This window comes from Manacus candei, unplaced genomic scaffold, assembly GCF_025592945.1.
Source record: "Manacus candei isolate 608988 ecotype Guabito, Panama unplaced genomic scaffold, ASM2559294v1 h1tg000023l, whole genome shotgun sequence".
Taxonomy (NCBI): Eukaryota; Metazoa; Chordata; class Aves; order Passeriformes; family Pipridae; genus Manacus; species Manacus candei.
In genome coordinates this window covers 4,139,842-4,155,398 of record NW_026138071.1, presented here as the reverse complement: position 1 = coordinate 4,155,398, position 15,557 = coordinate 4,139,842, and the positions used below count along the sequence as shown (strand labels likewise).

General features: G+C 35.2%; 1 protein-coding gene across 3 annotated transcripts in view; it reads left to right on the top strand.

The window, feature by feature from the left end:
* Positions 1-14,911, top strand: part of PTPN4 (protein tyrosine phosphatase non-receptor type 4) — a 110,109-nt gene extending 95,198 nt beyond the window's left edge. For 2 of the 3 annotated variants that reach the window (XM_051787011.1, XM_051787012.1), the window contains exons 23-27: positions 231-377; positions 2,692-2,820; positions 4,289-4,437; positions 7,161-7,296; positions 9,840-14,911. In XM_051787011.1, coding sequence (XP_051642971.1) covers positions 231-377; positions 2,692-2,820; positions 4,289-4,437; positions 7,161-7,296; positions 9,840-9,926 — 648 coding nt within the window. In that variant the 3' untranslated portion in view covers positions 9,927-14,911. Of the gene's footprint in view, positions 1-230; positions 378-1,965; positions 2,083-2,691; positions 2,821-4,288; positions 4,438-7,160; positions 7,297-9,839 lie in introns of those variants that run through there. The other variant, XR_007904465.1, reaches the window with a different exon arrangement.
* The last annotated feature ends 646 nt before the right edge of the window (positions 14,912-15,557 follow it).

Here is a 15,557-nt window from a genome sequence, read left to right as displayed (position 1 = left end):
TCTTGATTATGGCAACTGCATAACTATCAGTTAATATGTTAAGTATACTTGAATCTTTGTAGTAATTTTACCTGAAACACTTGGAGAATTTTTATCTGTGCCAGTCCATATTTAATAGCCTTAAGAAAGAGAATTAATGTCATGAGTGCTTTTTTATTGTATTAATAAATGTTTGATGCCTGACTTCCATTTGTTATAGGAGTTGAAATAATGACTTTGTCTTCTCTTAGATGGAAATCCCTTCTTCCACAATAATAAACCAGTACATTGCTTGTCAAGGTCCATTACCGAACACGTGTCCTGATTTTTGGCAGATGACTTGGGAGCAAGGCTCATCTATGGTTGTAATGTTAACAACTCAAGTTGAACGGGGCAGAGTAAGTAAAACATTTCCTTAAATACCACTGGCATAATCTTAAAATACTGTTGGTGATTAGCCTTTAAAAGAGTAGATGAATATACTATTATAGCATATAATGTGACAAGGGGATAAGGGGAAATGGTTTTAAACTAAAAGAGTGTAAATTTAGACCAGCTGTAAGGAAGAGATTTTACAGTGATGATGGTAAGACACTGGCACAAGTTGCCCAGAGAGGTGGTGGATGCCCCATCTCTGGAAACACTGAAGGTCGAATTAGATGGGGCTCTGAACAACCTGATCTAGCTGGAAATGCCCCTGCTCATTGCAGGGGGGTTGGACTGGATGGCCTTTGAAGGTCCCATCCAACCTAAACTGTTCTAGGATTCTATAACCTTTTTTCATAAGGGTAGTGCATTCCTAGTATTTTTGCAGTGATGACTCTTAGATTTTAAACCTTTGGATGTTATTAATGAAGCTAATATTTAAACTTAGTTCAGTTCTGAAATGCATTGAAGTCTTCATGTATTTCGTAAAATATCTTTAGGCTGCTTTGTTTGATTCTTTGTTGTAAAGTGAAAAGCAACTAGAATTTACCTTCACAGAATTTTTTTCTCCAAACTTCACATGAAGGAACTCCAAGAAGTTTCATGTTTTTATAGATTAGTTCTTTGATAGGTAGTGAAATTAATTTTTATGACACCCTAACACAGCTTTTAATGTTAAGATCCCATGCCTGGATGGCTGTCTCATCAAGGATTCTCTTAAAACTTGAAATCTAAGATTTTCCATAAAATGTTATTCTGTGGCTATAAACATTTGTTTAATCATATGAAAGAATCATTGTCCTTTAATTTCCACATAAAATGTGTAAAAATAGAGTACTACTAATAAAGTAATTAGAGTTATGAATTACTAAAAATAATTGTGTATGGTGCTGTAAAAGGCCTCAGGTGTATTTTGTGGTTTGTTTGGTTTTGGTTTTGTTTTAAACTATAGTTTCTCCTTAATAGCTTTGGTTTTTATGCAGCTTTATCCTTTGGAGACAGGCAAAACAATCAAGTCTGGTAATACATGCAGTGTAATTCCACAGTTATTGAGTTTATAGTCTGGAGCATTCAGAGTAGCACTGACTGGTTAACTGTGTGGACAGAAATGACAGTCTGGAAAAACAGTGTAGTGGAATTCCTCCACACTCAGGATTTCTTTTGAAGATAGATTTATAGTAGGTTTTAGTTGTTCTGATCAACTCAGACTGTAGTTCAGCTGTCTGTATATATTCTGAGTTTTTAACAACCATATATTTGCTGGGAGGTCAGGCCTATAAATACAATTAAAATAATTGAAGGGGAGTTGCAGCATTTTTAAACCATTTTTCAGTGACTCAGTGTTTGGATGATGCTGCCTGCTCCCAGATAAACATGATTAGAGGGAATTTCAGTACAAGTGCCCTTTTAATTTGAGTTTTCTTTGCAGATCTGCTAAGAACAGACTTGCAATAGCAGTTCTCTGAGGTTCCCCCACCCCTTCGATAATGATATTTGTGGAGTTCTTTGGAGAGCTGCTTAATAATGAAATAAAAGGACTTATCTGTCTTATACCCATAGGCAGACTCCCTGCTCTAAAGCTGATCATGAGGCTACTGACATCACTATCACTGCATGCCGGGATGTCTCAGTGGAGCAGGAAGTCTGCAAATCTGGCTGCTCTTAAAGAATCGCCAGGTGGGTTGGAAATACAAAAGTACACTTGAGCTGAAATTACCTCTGTAATTAGGCATTTAAGCCATTTATCAGAAAATAGTAGTGTTTGAAGTTTTCATTCATATTTGATGACTTGATCGAGAGTCTTTGAAGTCCACCATCTTCATCCCCCTAATTTCTGCATTAGCTTAGCAACTTTTTTGTTGCTTATCTCTTTTTTTTTTTTTTTGTCATTTGTTCTTTTCCCATATAAATGTGCTTTGAGAAGGACAGATCAGGATTTTGGAGGTCAGAAATGTTTACAAAGCAGCATCTTTGTCACTCAAGTGTTAAAATGGAATATTTATAGATAAATTTTTTAAAAATTATAATGAAAGTTAAAGGCTTCTATCTTCAGTTAAACTAACTGCAAGATCTGGTGCAAGTGTCCTCTTGAAAAGAGAACCAGGAAATCTCTGTGATACTTTATTTTATACAGTAATTAGGTAGCAGTCTATTTGGTAAGTAAATTAATAGTGATTACAAAATGATCAAAGTAATCTTTAATGAACACAGGTATAAAAACTAGAGAGGATGAAAATAATACTCTGAATTTAAACACAGGCATCTTTAAAAATGTGTTGACTTTAGGTTAAATGCCATCAGTACTGGCCAGAGCCATCAGGAAGCTCATCATATGGGAACTTCCAGATTACCTGCCATTCAGAAGAAGGAAATCCTGCTTATGTCTTTCGAGAAATGACATTGACTAATCTGGAGGTAAAATCATACTATATTTTTATGTATTAATCTACAGAATCCTTGCATACTAGCTAAAACATACTTAATCAGACTTTTCAACTTGATGGCATATCCATATAAATAGAACTGTTTATTTCTAGAAGCCTTTAGAAAACTACTCATATTGTCATGTACTTACCTAGTATAAATTCTGCTCTTAGAATGGTAACAAACCTTTCATAAGCAAAATTATCACAGACTCATTCTCTCTAATCATATTAATTGGTTTTAAATCACATAAAAGATACACTATTTGTCTTAAAAGTCTTTACTGGTGTCTTTCATGCCCTGGCCAAAGAAAAAGAGTATTTAAAGAAGTTGAGAACCTTGTTATTCCCTGGATGTTTTCAGAACATGAGACACTAGAGGTATTTCATCATCGCAACTGAAAGTCTGTGTTTGTAGAGGCAAACAGGTCTTAGTAATTCTCTCTTGAAGAATATGTGAAAGTAGATGGAAGATAAATCCTGCTGAGAGAAAGATGAATGGGAATTGATGACTACATGTAAACAAGAAGCTTAACAAGCATTGCATGATTTTCAGGGCACGTGTAGTTTTCAGAGTCTTCCCAGCTAGCATTTCAATCTCAGAAATGTTTGGAAATGAGTATCTGGAATTTAGTTCACATGCTCATTTCTGACTGCTTGAGTTACCAGATGAGAGGACAGTTTTATAGAGCTGCCTTTTAGTTGATTTGCAGTTAAAATTCCTTCTCTGTGTCCTGTTGAGGCAATTGCTCATCTGTTATCAGCAGTGGAACCTCTGTAAATGAGTCAGTGCCTAAAGGCTATTTAAAGTGCAGTAACTCCTGCTCTTTGAAATGCTGCTCTTACTCTGGTTGTCCAACCTGTCTCCTCCACTAACCAGAGGCCTACTGATTATATTTGTGATATTAGAGCAAGGACAGGAGGGAGTGGAAAACAAAGTCATTCTGCATCTTAGGTGTAGTGTGCAGGGTAAAAATAAGAGATGCAGATAAAGCCAAAACAATGCTGCTGTTCACACAGGGTCTGAAGGAAAGCTTCTATGTCTGACAGCCCTGCCTCTTCCCTCCCTACCCCAGTTCTGTTATTTGATCTAGATAGTACCTCTCTCTGTTAAATTTGGTTTGCTCAGAATTTGACCACCTTCTTGTAGTGTTCAGTTAAATTGCTGGTATCCCTGAACCACTTTACTATTACATGACACGTAATTTTTTAACCTTGAAGATGTAAACATTTGTGGATTGCCTTTTTTGTTTTTAAGCAAAAAAAAAAAAAAGTAATTACAAAATCCAGGATGACCAATGGTTAATAAGGTGCTGCTAGTTGCCTGAAACCACTTTTATTATGGGTAAAAATTGCTATAAATGTACTATTGATTTTTTTTAATCATTGGTTTTGGCTTTTTTTTTTTTTTTTAAATGGGACCTGAATTACCCTGGAATAAACTTTTTGTTTCTGATTAGAAAGAGGAAAGCCGCCAGCTAACCCAAATCCAGTATATAGCATGGCCTGATCATGGGGTTCCTGATGATTCCAGCGACTTCCTAGATTTTGTGTGTCTAGTGCGAAAGAAGAGGGCTGGCAGAGAAGAACCTGTTGTTGTTCACTGCAGGTATCGATTTTTTTTCCAACTTTATTAAATCATCAAACTGAACTTATTTATCATCAAATGCTTTGTTGTTGAAATAAATTGTGTTTGCTTTGGGGATAACAGGAAAACTCAACATTGAAATTAAACGAATATTGAACATGGTAATCACATTTAAAAATTTTGAATATCTACATGCGTTGATCTGTGCAGGGATTTTGCTGAAGTGTTTTGTTTTGTTCACAGTTTAAATGCTTATGTTAACAGTCTACATAATAGAAATGGCAAAAGGTACTTGGTAACCATGAGGAATAGGTTTCTATTCTACAAAGCTCCAAAATAGCAGTATAAATGATTCATAGTGGAAAACATGGGTTGTTTATGCAATGATCAATTAAAAGATATTATCTCTCAAGTCTTCGCTCTTAAACTACATGATCTTTTGATACATTGAGCCATTTTTCTCAACAATTTAATTTTGTCATGAATTAAAATAACTGTCATTCAGATCTTTATGTGTGCATGAAATGTGAGCTTTGCTTTTGTGAAATACTTTTTGATAGCATTCTACATTCCTATAGTGAATTTCAAAATCTTAATACTTTAAAATACCTAATTAGCAAACTAGAATAATACATAATGCCAACTGTTTTCAAATGAACATATGCTATCACAATTTTTGGTAAACATTTATATGAATAATATTTGACCTCTAAATTCCTGAATACTCCCCAGACAGTGTTCCTGAGCCAGAAGTGCATCGTTCTTGTTTCAGAGAGAAGCTGAGAAGTGTAAGGGATAAAATTAATTTAAAGACTACGAGTAAACTAGACATTTATTGAAGAAGATGAGAGAAAAAGGTTTTCTCTTTTTAACACTGTGTATCAGAAATTGTATTTCATTGTGTTTGCTTTCTTCTGCTTTAGTTGGTTCAGGGTGAATCTTACTGACTAGGGAAGCTAGTACCAGAATGACACTTTCTCAGTTGATGTTGTTTCTTAGCTTCCATTATTGATACACTTTTTGTTAATATGGTTGTGAAAAAATAGTGAAAATAGCAACCAAATACAACTTCTATGATATAAAGTGTGCTATCTGCAGAGAAACGAGAACAACAATGTTGGAGAGTAGGAACAGTTTCATTCATGTCAAGGAGGCACCAGTTCAGCTCCCCACTGATAATTTCAATATATAATTGAATTTGTATAAAAGTTTTATGTTTCACAGAAGAAAAGAGAGAGAATATCACAGTTCAGCATAATTTACTTAATTGGCCCAACTTGATGGCTCTTGGGAAGTATAACCAAATTCCAGCAGAGAGTCAAGCAGAAGGAGCCCAGGTGTTCCTCCATATGGTGCATGCACACTATTTTTAGCATCTATTCAATATAATTGGACAAGGCATTAGTGCAATGAAATTTGTTTTCAGAACTAAGCCATCAGCTTTAGTGTGAGGAATCCAAGTAGCCAGTAGAGAGTAGCTTTTGTACAGTAATCATTTCAGAAATAAGCAGTCCAAACCTATAGATTGTAAGGCAACAAAAACCTTAAGGAATCTGAAAGGTTTTTGTAACATTGAGCTACATAAAACACTAGTTTCTAGGTTGTGTCATGTGGTTATTTTTATTTTTACAGGGTCTTAGTAGTTTTGTTGAACACTTTCTAATTGTTGTTCTAGGTGAGATGGTAAGCCACTCATCCTGTCCGTGCCCTTCATGATTTTCATGTCCATCAGTCAATGATTTACTTTTCCAAGCTGAAGAGTGTTATCCTACCTTATATTTATCATAGGGAAACTATCACATTTTTCATCATTGTTGTTGCTCTTCTTGAAATCTTTTGAAGTTCTAAAATGACTCATTGGGTTCTTTGACATAACTGTTCCTGTTCAGATTTGATAAAGCATTCTGCATATGAATTCTATACATATAAATTCTAGGAATATAAAATGCTCTTGAATCACTTTATATAACCAGCACATTTACATATTGTCCTAAAATTCTCATGACATCACTGTAATATACAGTAACTTTAATGCCACCTCCTGGACAAAGATTTGAATAGTAGTTTGTCCAGACTTAATTTGAAATCATGCTTCAAAATCAGAACAATTAACTTTCCAAGTTTGGAATGTTTATATTAAGTAATTTAGAAGCAAATACTTTCATTTATTGACTGAAATATTAGTTGTATGAGTTGAGATAATGCTGGCATTTGAAAATATATATTTGGTCCTGTATTCCAATATAGAGAAATACTGGTTTAATATTTCAAAAGTGCAACATTAATTTAGAAACTTTGAATTTGATTATCAAGTTTAAGGCTAAATATTCAGTCTTTAAGGCTTGCTACTTGTGGAAAAGTGTATGTGTATATAAAAAAATTCAGATAAATCTTTAGATTTGTTTTATTTTTAAACTAAATATGATTGTAAGCTGTCTTAACAGTTTTGACATACTGAGATGTATGTGTTATGGTACTTCCTTGTCTTGAAGGGATTGCTACTGCGTATTCCTTTTCAATCTATAAAAGTTAGATCTCTATTGTACTCTTTAATACTAAGAAATATTATCATCCTACAGAGGTTTCTAGTAATTATTCTTTTCCTTATTCTGAAATAGGAATGAACAGGATTTTATCACAACGATCAATCCTGAGAATCCATGAGAAGGAAGGTCTTTAAGTATCAAGTGTACTGGACACACTTTGTTTCATTTTCCGTTCTGTTTTGTTGTTGCTGGTTTCAGTGCTGGGATTGGACGGACAGGGGTTCTGATCACTATGGAGACAGCCATGTGTCTCATTGAGTGCAACCAGCCTGTTTATCCATTGGACATTGTGAGAACCATGAGAGATCAGAGAGCCATGATGATCCAAACACCTGTGAGTATCACCCCTGGCTGTTTTGTGTTGCAGAACAATAATTTCCTATGATCTCATCATATTAGATGGATTTTTAATATACTTGCTTTTGATCATATTGCAGAGATCACCTTTAGCCAGTGTAGCTGTAGCCTCAGCTCCAGGCAGAAATAAATTGTTAAGGCTATTGGAAAGGAGCAATTATCTAAATTTCTGTAGAAAAAACTTGAAAAAAAAAAAAGCAGCAGCTGTTTCAGGGATACCTGGCAATTAATGACAAAAAGGGTCAATTTTCAGTAGTGCAGAAATCACACAGTGGAGAAAGCAGGAGCCTAATGCCTGACAGTAGTATAAAAGCTAAACACAGAAAGATCCATACATGCAAGGAAAAACCTTCAGTGATGAAATTCAGTGATTTTATATTGCCTTAGTGGAAACAAGCCTAAACTGTGCCCTGTACTGACTCAAAGGGAAATAATCAGAGAAATAATATTTTTAAAAATCAGTGTAATTAAATCTGATGCAAGATATATCGAAGTAATTCCAAGTGTATTTAGTCTAAAAACAAAGTGCCTTTCTACCAGGACTCCTTTAGGGCTTTCTTGACATTTGATGTATCTTAAGGTACCAGAAGTTTTCTTGCATCTGTAATATCTAAGTTTTTTGAGATAATTGATGTTGCTTTCATATATTATATTTCAAATCTGCAACAGTTTTAGAACAGATTTAGAAACTTTTTATTTGTATTAGTCAGGTATCACTCATCTCTGAGAGCAGAGATGTTTACATTGTGTTTACATTTTTAGAAAATATCTAAGAAGGATCTAAAGGTTGAGTTGTATTGCCTTTCAGAAGGAAAAAATAAAGATTTGGACTTTTGATTGTTTCAATCTTTGACCAGTTCCAGGGGTTTTTTGTTTGTTTTGGTTTTGTTTTGTTTTTTTTTTTAATGAGTAATCAATTTTATGGTTTTACTCTCATATATGGTATTTAAAGAGAAAGTATGTTGAAGGAGAAAAGACACTAGATCCAGTATCAAATCACAATTACCTGAAGGTAGTTACTGTAGTAATTTCATGTCCTTACTGCTGTTCCTCTGATCAAATTTGAATAAACCCTATGTGTTCTCCAGAGAGTATTGAAGCTCAAAAAAAGTATATATGTGTCTCCATTTCTAGGTCATTAATCATTCAGTGCTGCTGAATTCATGTTCCAGTATTCATGTTTCCCTAAGAAAAAAGTTGTATTATTCAGGTAGCACAGGAAGGATGAGGAAGGTGATCATACATGAAAAATAATAAAGGATGGCTCTTGCTGTTTGTGATAATTCTGCTGTATGAATAGCTATGTCTGTAGCATGTGTAGAGAGGAAGAAAGTTTTATTAGTAAAGGTAGGAGTTGCAATGGTAAGGGGTTTAACTGTATTTTTTTCACAGGATGTGCTAAAATTCATCTGGTCTCCTCATTTTTCTTAGAGAACCCAAAATTTTCAAGATTCAGTGAAAAGCAAGTGTTTAGTGCATCAGAGGGAGAAGGGCTAATAAAAGAACTGGTTTTTCTTTTTTAAGATTACATAAACATGAGCTGTTCCAATTTCTCCTCGTCCCGGGTTCGTGTGTCCTGCAGGATTCCCTCGGTGTCCGCACGAGGGCGCTGTGGGAGGCGAGCTCAGGCTCCTTCGGGAGCGCTGCGGGCAACACACAGATTTTACACAACTGTATATATAAATTTAGCTATTTAATATACATGCGACATTACAGTGAATAGTGGTTCTAGTACTAAATATGTTAATGTTCCCATTTAAGATCTGCCATCACTAATTACTGGATAGAGAGAGCTGTTCTGACAAGGCAGGTGTGCTGGTGTTCTGACCAGCATATACATATATATATATGTGTATATATAATAATCCACACGTCGTGCAGGATTCTAAGTTAGTTTTGGTGCTTTGCATTTATTTTTTGTTTTCATTATATTCTCATTTGGTTACTCTTGAGTTTTTTAACTACTATTTGTTTAAAACAAACCATTAGCGGCCTCTGTGTATGCAGGTGCTAGACTTGAATGCATTGAAGAGTTAGACATTATATATAATGTTAGGAAACAGGAGTTCTGGCTTTCTAAAATATAAAACAGTTTTCTTTTTTATCAAATTCTAAGAGGGAGATGCCAGTAACATACCAGAATCAATGTAAGTATGAAAAAGCACTTTGAAACTATAGTTTCTAAATCCAAGGGCGTGGAAACGTCAGGTCAGTGGAACTTCAGCAAGGAAATACAGAGCAGAAAATTACTAAATAGGTGATGTTGTAATAATAGCACTGGGTTTGTGGGTATGGCTTTTGGCATATATTTCAAAGTGCCATTCATCCTGTTTTTCAGTTGAGAAACAAAATGCTCTGATAAAAAGTTCCTGTTGTATTGTTTCCTAAACTAGCTTTGAAGCACAGTTCAAGTTCTGTCAAGAGAATGGGATGGGGAAATCTTTGAGGCCTTTTCTTCTTCCAAATGACATTTTTCTGTTACATTTCTTTCCTATTTACTGAATCTACTTTCCTTTTCAGAGTCAGTACAGATTTGTATGTGAAGCTATTTTGAAGGTGTATGAAGAAGGGTTTATTAAACCTTTACAAACATCACTGCATAAGTAAAGAGCAAAAAACCTTTGATATCAATTGAGGAATCCTGTCCTCTATAATGAACTGGCAGCATTCTTTGTGCCATAATACTGCTTGCAGGAAATGATAGTGAAGTACAGCAAAGAATTGACAAAGGACTTTGAAAACTTCAGCACTGTTGCACTTTACGTTGAAACAAAATCAGTCTCTGAAACTCTTCTAACTTTCATCTGTTTGAAGACTTTTTTTTCGTGATTTGCTCCGAACAAACCATGAACTGAAAGAACTAATTGTGTTCAGGGTAATCTACGATATTTCATTGTAGTGCCATATACTGCGCTTCTGGTTGAATTGCTACAAACAAGGCTTGGAATTACTTCACTCTGTTTTACACCCATGTCTCTTAAAATGAAAAACAAACGAAAAAATACACTAAGCCATGGTCTTTTTGCAGTGCTAGGTTTATTTACTATGTACAGACTCTCACTGTTTTGTTTTTTACAACATTAGCAATATTGCCAATACTAGATAGATACACACTGCCTACTGATGCAGCACACGTTGTCCTACACCCTTACTAGAGACCAGCTGGTTGTTAGAGGAGAGCTGGCGTTTGTGTTAACCCAGCAGTAGCTGCATAATGCCCACTTACCAGCATCTTGTACAAAATAATAACAATAAAAGTTTTTAAAAAAACCCCAACATATAAATAAACAGCATTTCTATGACACAGCTTGTGTGTCATACACTGGTGTATTCTGGTTCATGTGACTTAAGATTACGTGATGGGAACTAGTGCATGCATTATGTCTTAACCCCTTAAGTGCCTTGAGACTTCCAGCATACATCCAGTGAAAGGCACTCATGATTCCATGGGGGTGGTATTGTCCTGTCATATTTATCTTAATGGGTTCAGATTTTAAAAACGGCCCTTGGTGCTTGGAGTGTGTTACCACAAGGGGTCATGGAAATACCATTCCCTCTTTCCTTATACAAGTACCTATGTGCTACTCTCCATAGCCAAAGCACCTCTGCCAACTTAATGAATGAGCATTGTATGCTGCTGTGTTGTAATTATGTGAAAAATCTGACACATTCCTTCATTCCTTCCAACTTGTAACTTACTAGCATCTGACTATGAAATGCTGGTAGGTCATTAGAAGCTGATACTTTGTTTTATCCTTTTATTGATAATGGCTGTCTTAGTCAATTAGACATAACTCTTTAATAGCACTGATAATTAAGTTGAACTTAAAATCAGATGTGATTTAATTCCATTCTCTGCTAACTAACTTGTTAAGTCCTCATAGTTGATTTCAAGCCATGTTCGTACAGGTCTGCCTTTTATTTTTTTTTAATTTGTTTTGGGGGTGGGAAGGAGGAGAACACTATGAAGTTATCCCAGAACTTAATTTTGATTTCATGAAGACCCCAGTTGCCTTCTGTTATGCTTGTGCAAAATTGTTCCAGTTGGTATGGGTTGCTTCTTATTTAAGTAGGTAGAAGATTTGTGAGAAATGTCTCTCTGATACAGTATCTGAGCTCATTCTAAAGATGCATAAATGTCCCTGTTTTTTAATATTTTTCCAGTATAGGAGAAACCAAGTCAGAAGCAAGGTATCCAGTGTAATATACTGTAAGGAAAAAATCAGTCACTTCTTTGACTGCCCTGTGACAACGTAACTTTGTGCCCTCTATTTAAAAGTTTTAATTTATTGTATTGGTTTCCTGAAAATGTTTATCCATTAAATTTTGTTGTAAGCTATATAGAGCATAGAATTAAAATGGAAAGTTCTACGCTAAATAATTTTTAACTATTGAAGAATTATATTGTATAATATACTGTGTTCTATGGACATTTGAAACAGATCAGCTATGAACTATTCAATGAAAAGGGATTCAGGCAAAGTGAAATCCTGGCTTATGACTTAGTAATAAACATGAACCACAATGCCAAATGGAAGATAGAGTTTTAAATATTTTTAGAAAACAAAATAATATTAGGAGGGCCGTGGCCCTGTTACTTATATTTCTAGATTTGATGCTTAAGTCAATATTGTCCCTTAGTGAAAAATAAAATTTACAAGAATCTCTGTATCTGATAAACTGAAAAAGAGTAACATGGTAGCTTTAATCTCAGTTATATTTTAAGCCATTTCCAACAAAAGAAAATCCTTTTTTAGAATTCTCCTTTAGCTTCCATGTGATGAGGTTATTAGCTGAGTTGCTGGCTAGTTAGAAGGTTATAATTAACTCAGCACTTAATGTCCAAAAAGTAAAATAATTCATCCATTACAGTGAAAGAAATTTTCTTCCTAGTCAAGTTGTAAACAAAAATAGCATTTGCCCTGTTATTCTGAGGGAAATCAGAAATGGAGTTTATAGCAACATTGTATAGTGTTGGTATGTCACATATTTAAATATTCTTATGTAAAGTTGCCAAAGCAGTTCAAGTTCAAAAGTCCCATTTATACCACAATTAAGTGTGGGATATGTATTGGTCATCTGTCATTACTGTTTTAATTACAGACACAGGCAGGAATAATAGGTCTCTTCAAAATCTTCCTCTGCACTGACTTATATTGTATTAACAGTTGCACTGGGGAAAAAATTGGAACAAAGTACCTATTCTTAGTTAATTGGCCATCAGTGGACTCAGTGGCTTTTTGGCTTCTCCAAAGCCAGGATAATGGTAACCAAAAACTGATTAGGAAAGAGAATAGCACTGAAGCCTTTCTGCACCATAAATCAACTGTTTAAATGTTTCTACCTGTTGTGGTATAAATGGCCTTTAAAATATTTTTATATGGCCAAAAAAAGCAAAACTGCTTAATATTTTACTTTGGGTTATGAAGATCTGTATCATCCTTAAGAGTTTTTTAAAGAAGTTTTTGTATGTTTCATGCTGTACAAAACATGAATGTATCTTTCAGACATAATGACTTATAGACCTATATGTGATTGGTGTTATGACTGTTGGATTTTATGAATAATTATTTTCATACCATTTGATTAGGAAAAATGTTGGGTGGGTGTGGGAAAGAGTATGTTTGTAACACTTCCATGATACAAATCCAGTTAAAAAGAAAAAAAAAGTAGTTTTCATTGTAAATAAGAGCAATATTATGACAATTTTGTGCCAATGTAAAATGTTAAGACTTTTGTTTTTTTCCTTGTAGATTCAGATTGAAAACTACCACTACCATCTCTTGTTTAAAGCGGATTTGAAGGCGGTTTTTTTAGCAGAAAGATATGGGGCTATGGGGGAGGGCTTTTGATTGTTTTGGGGGCATTTTTTATTTTTGCTAAATATGAAATAAGATGCAGGTATTCTTTAATAAACCACCTACAGATTGTCAGCCAGTCCACTTTTAGAAATACTCCTTTAGACATCTCAGATAACAGAGAGCTGAAGAATTAATTTATCCTGAATTTGGCAGCATTTGGTATTTTCAATCACTTGCAAGTCTTAAGCAGTAAAATACTGCTTTTATGCCTTTTATTTTTATCTATTCTCTCCCAGTTATGAAAAAGAGAAAGCCTGATTTTTTTTTTCTCCCTACATTTAATGCTCACTGACATTTCTTCCACATTTCTCTGTTAAATCTTGAAAGCTTATATGCCATATAGATAAAGCAATAACACTTCTTCTAGAATATCTGATTACAGTCTGGCATGCTATCTATTAAAGAAAGGGTGAGAAAGCAGTTGGGAGATTAAAGAACATGAGGAGTTTGTTATGGAACTTGTGTAGCTGGCAACTTTCCGTGGAGACCTTCCAAAAAGCATCGTGGTGCCCATGGACAGGCCAAAATGCAGCGGACCTGCTGCAGTTGCACTGCCCAGGGAGACGGGAAGGAGGGAAAGCGTGGCATAGAGATGTTGGAGCTCCAGGTACACTGTGGAGCTGAATTATGTGATATTTTTATGCTTATGCAGTGTGTGTGCAGGTGTGGGGGGGATGTTTGATGGCTCAGGGAATTCGCATGAGCATGAAAAACTCGACAGATCCACCAATTCCAAGTGAAAGCAGGTTGTCCTATACATATGCTCTAGTTTTGACTATAGAGCCACTATGCAGGCAATCTTCAAGCACCTCAGCCCTGAGGATAAAGGGAGAGATTTGGTTGTGGTCCAGATGAAAGTTTTGCTTATTTAGACTTCCACCAAGTACAGGAATAGTGCTGTCTAAGGTCAGTTGAAGTCTTTTTTGTAGCTCACATCTCAGGTCCCCAGTTAGCTGAGTTGGGTGTATTTGCCAATTTTAGTACCCATCTTTTGTCTCGAGACTGGAAAAGCTCTTTTCCATTGCTAATTTTAGCACTAGGATCCAGTATTAAAATCTGGTAAAAACATATTTATTGATTAGCTGTGGATCTTGCATGAAATTGCAGGGATTTCTAATTAGTGGTGATTGGGAAGCTGCTAGAAGGGGGAAATGGTTGGTTTGTTTCAGTGTAACTGTTCTGTCCAGTCTCAGTTATCCCACTGCAGTTAGAAATCGAAACTCATTTTTTTGTTTAGCAGTCTGCGAAGGAGGCCAGTTCTATATCACTGGATTTTATCTCTGTGCTTGTTGCTCCTACAGGTGTCCATCTTTTCAGTTCATAAGGCTTCTCCAGCTACAAGTTTTGATCTGGTCCATAAAGCTGTAAGCTCTGGCTATTGACTTTGGCATGTTTTGCTTATTGAGTGCCCAGTGGAAAAAAAGGAGACATAAATCTCTTTCAAAAAAAATTCTGAAATTTTCAATTTAAAAAATTTAAACTTTTCAATTAGTAGTGTCATTTAAACAAAGGTCACTAAAATATCTCTGATTCTGGTGTGCTGTAGCATCAACTAAGTTTCCACGGACTGGCTGACAGCTTGTTGGTTGTGGTATTTCGTATTTAGCAAGCTTACGCATTTTAAAGGGTAATTTTTCTTGAAGCATTTTGATGTTTGAATAGTAGCACTTTATGTCATGCTTACTACTGACTGAACTATTGGACAAAATAAACTGGGGTTGGAGAGAGATGCTTAATGGGTTTCTGTGCAGAGATGATTTGGATTACACCCTGGTACGAATGCTTTCTCTTGTTCCAGCCATTTCTTGTTTATTGTTCATGTGTTTCTGAGGGACCTTCAGAAAATAGATATTAGCAAGATAATTCTGTCATCTCAATTTTCCTGTCTTAAAAAGAATATGAAGCCTGCATTTGGGGTGTGGGGGGGAAGGAAACAAAAAGGTGCAAATAGAAGCCTACAGGGTACTTGTAAACCTATCTCTGTGATCTCTCTCAGTGAGCTGCAAATTAGCTATGTTTACTGTAAGTGTTTCTGCTAAGCATTATTTTTAACATTAGATCAATTACCTGGAAATCAGTATTTTTTTTTTTTACTTAACTTATTTGAATTTTGGTAACTAAAGATAGTGCACAAAGAAGTTTAAAGAAGTCACCCTTTTACACCTAGGCCAGGGGCCTGAGACATGAGTGAAAGGGTTAAGCAGTTTACATTGAGCTGTTGTTTTCTTTAACTAGAATATATCCACAAAGACTAGACTATAAATGATCCAGTGTGATTATCTCGGTACATTGGGGCACCACAGGAACAACCCATAATAATCTTACAGGAAAATTAAGGTAAGAGAGTGAAGGTTTTGTCTTATCCGGTGTATCCAGA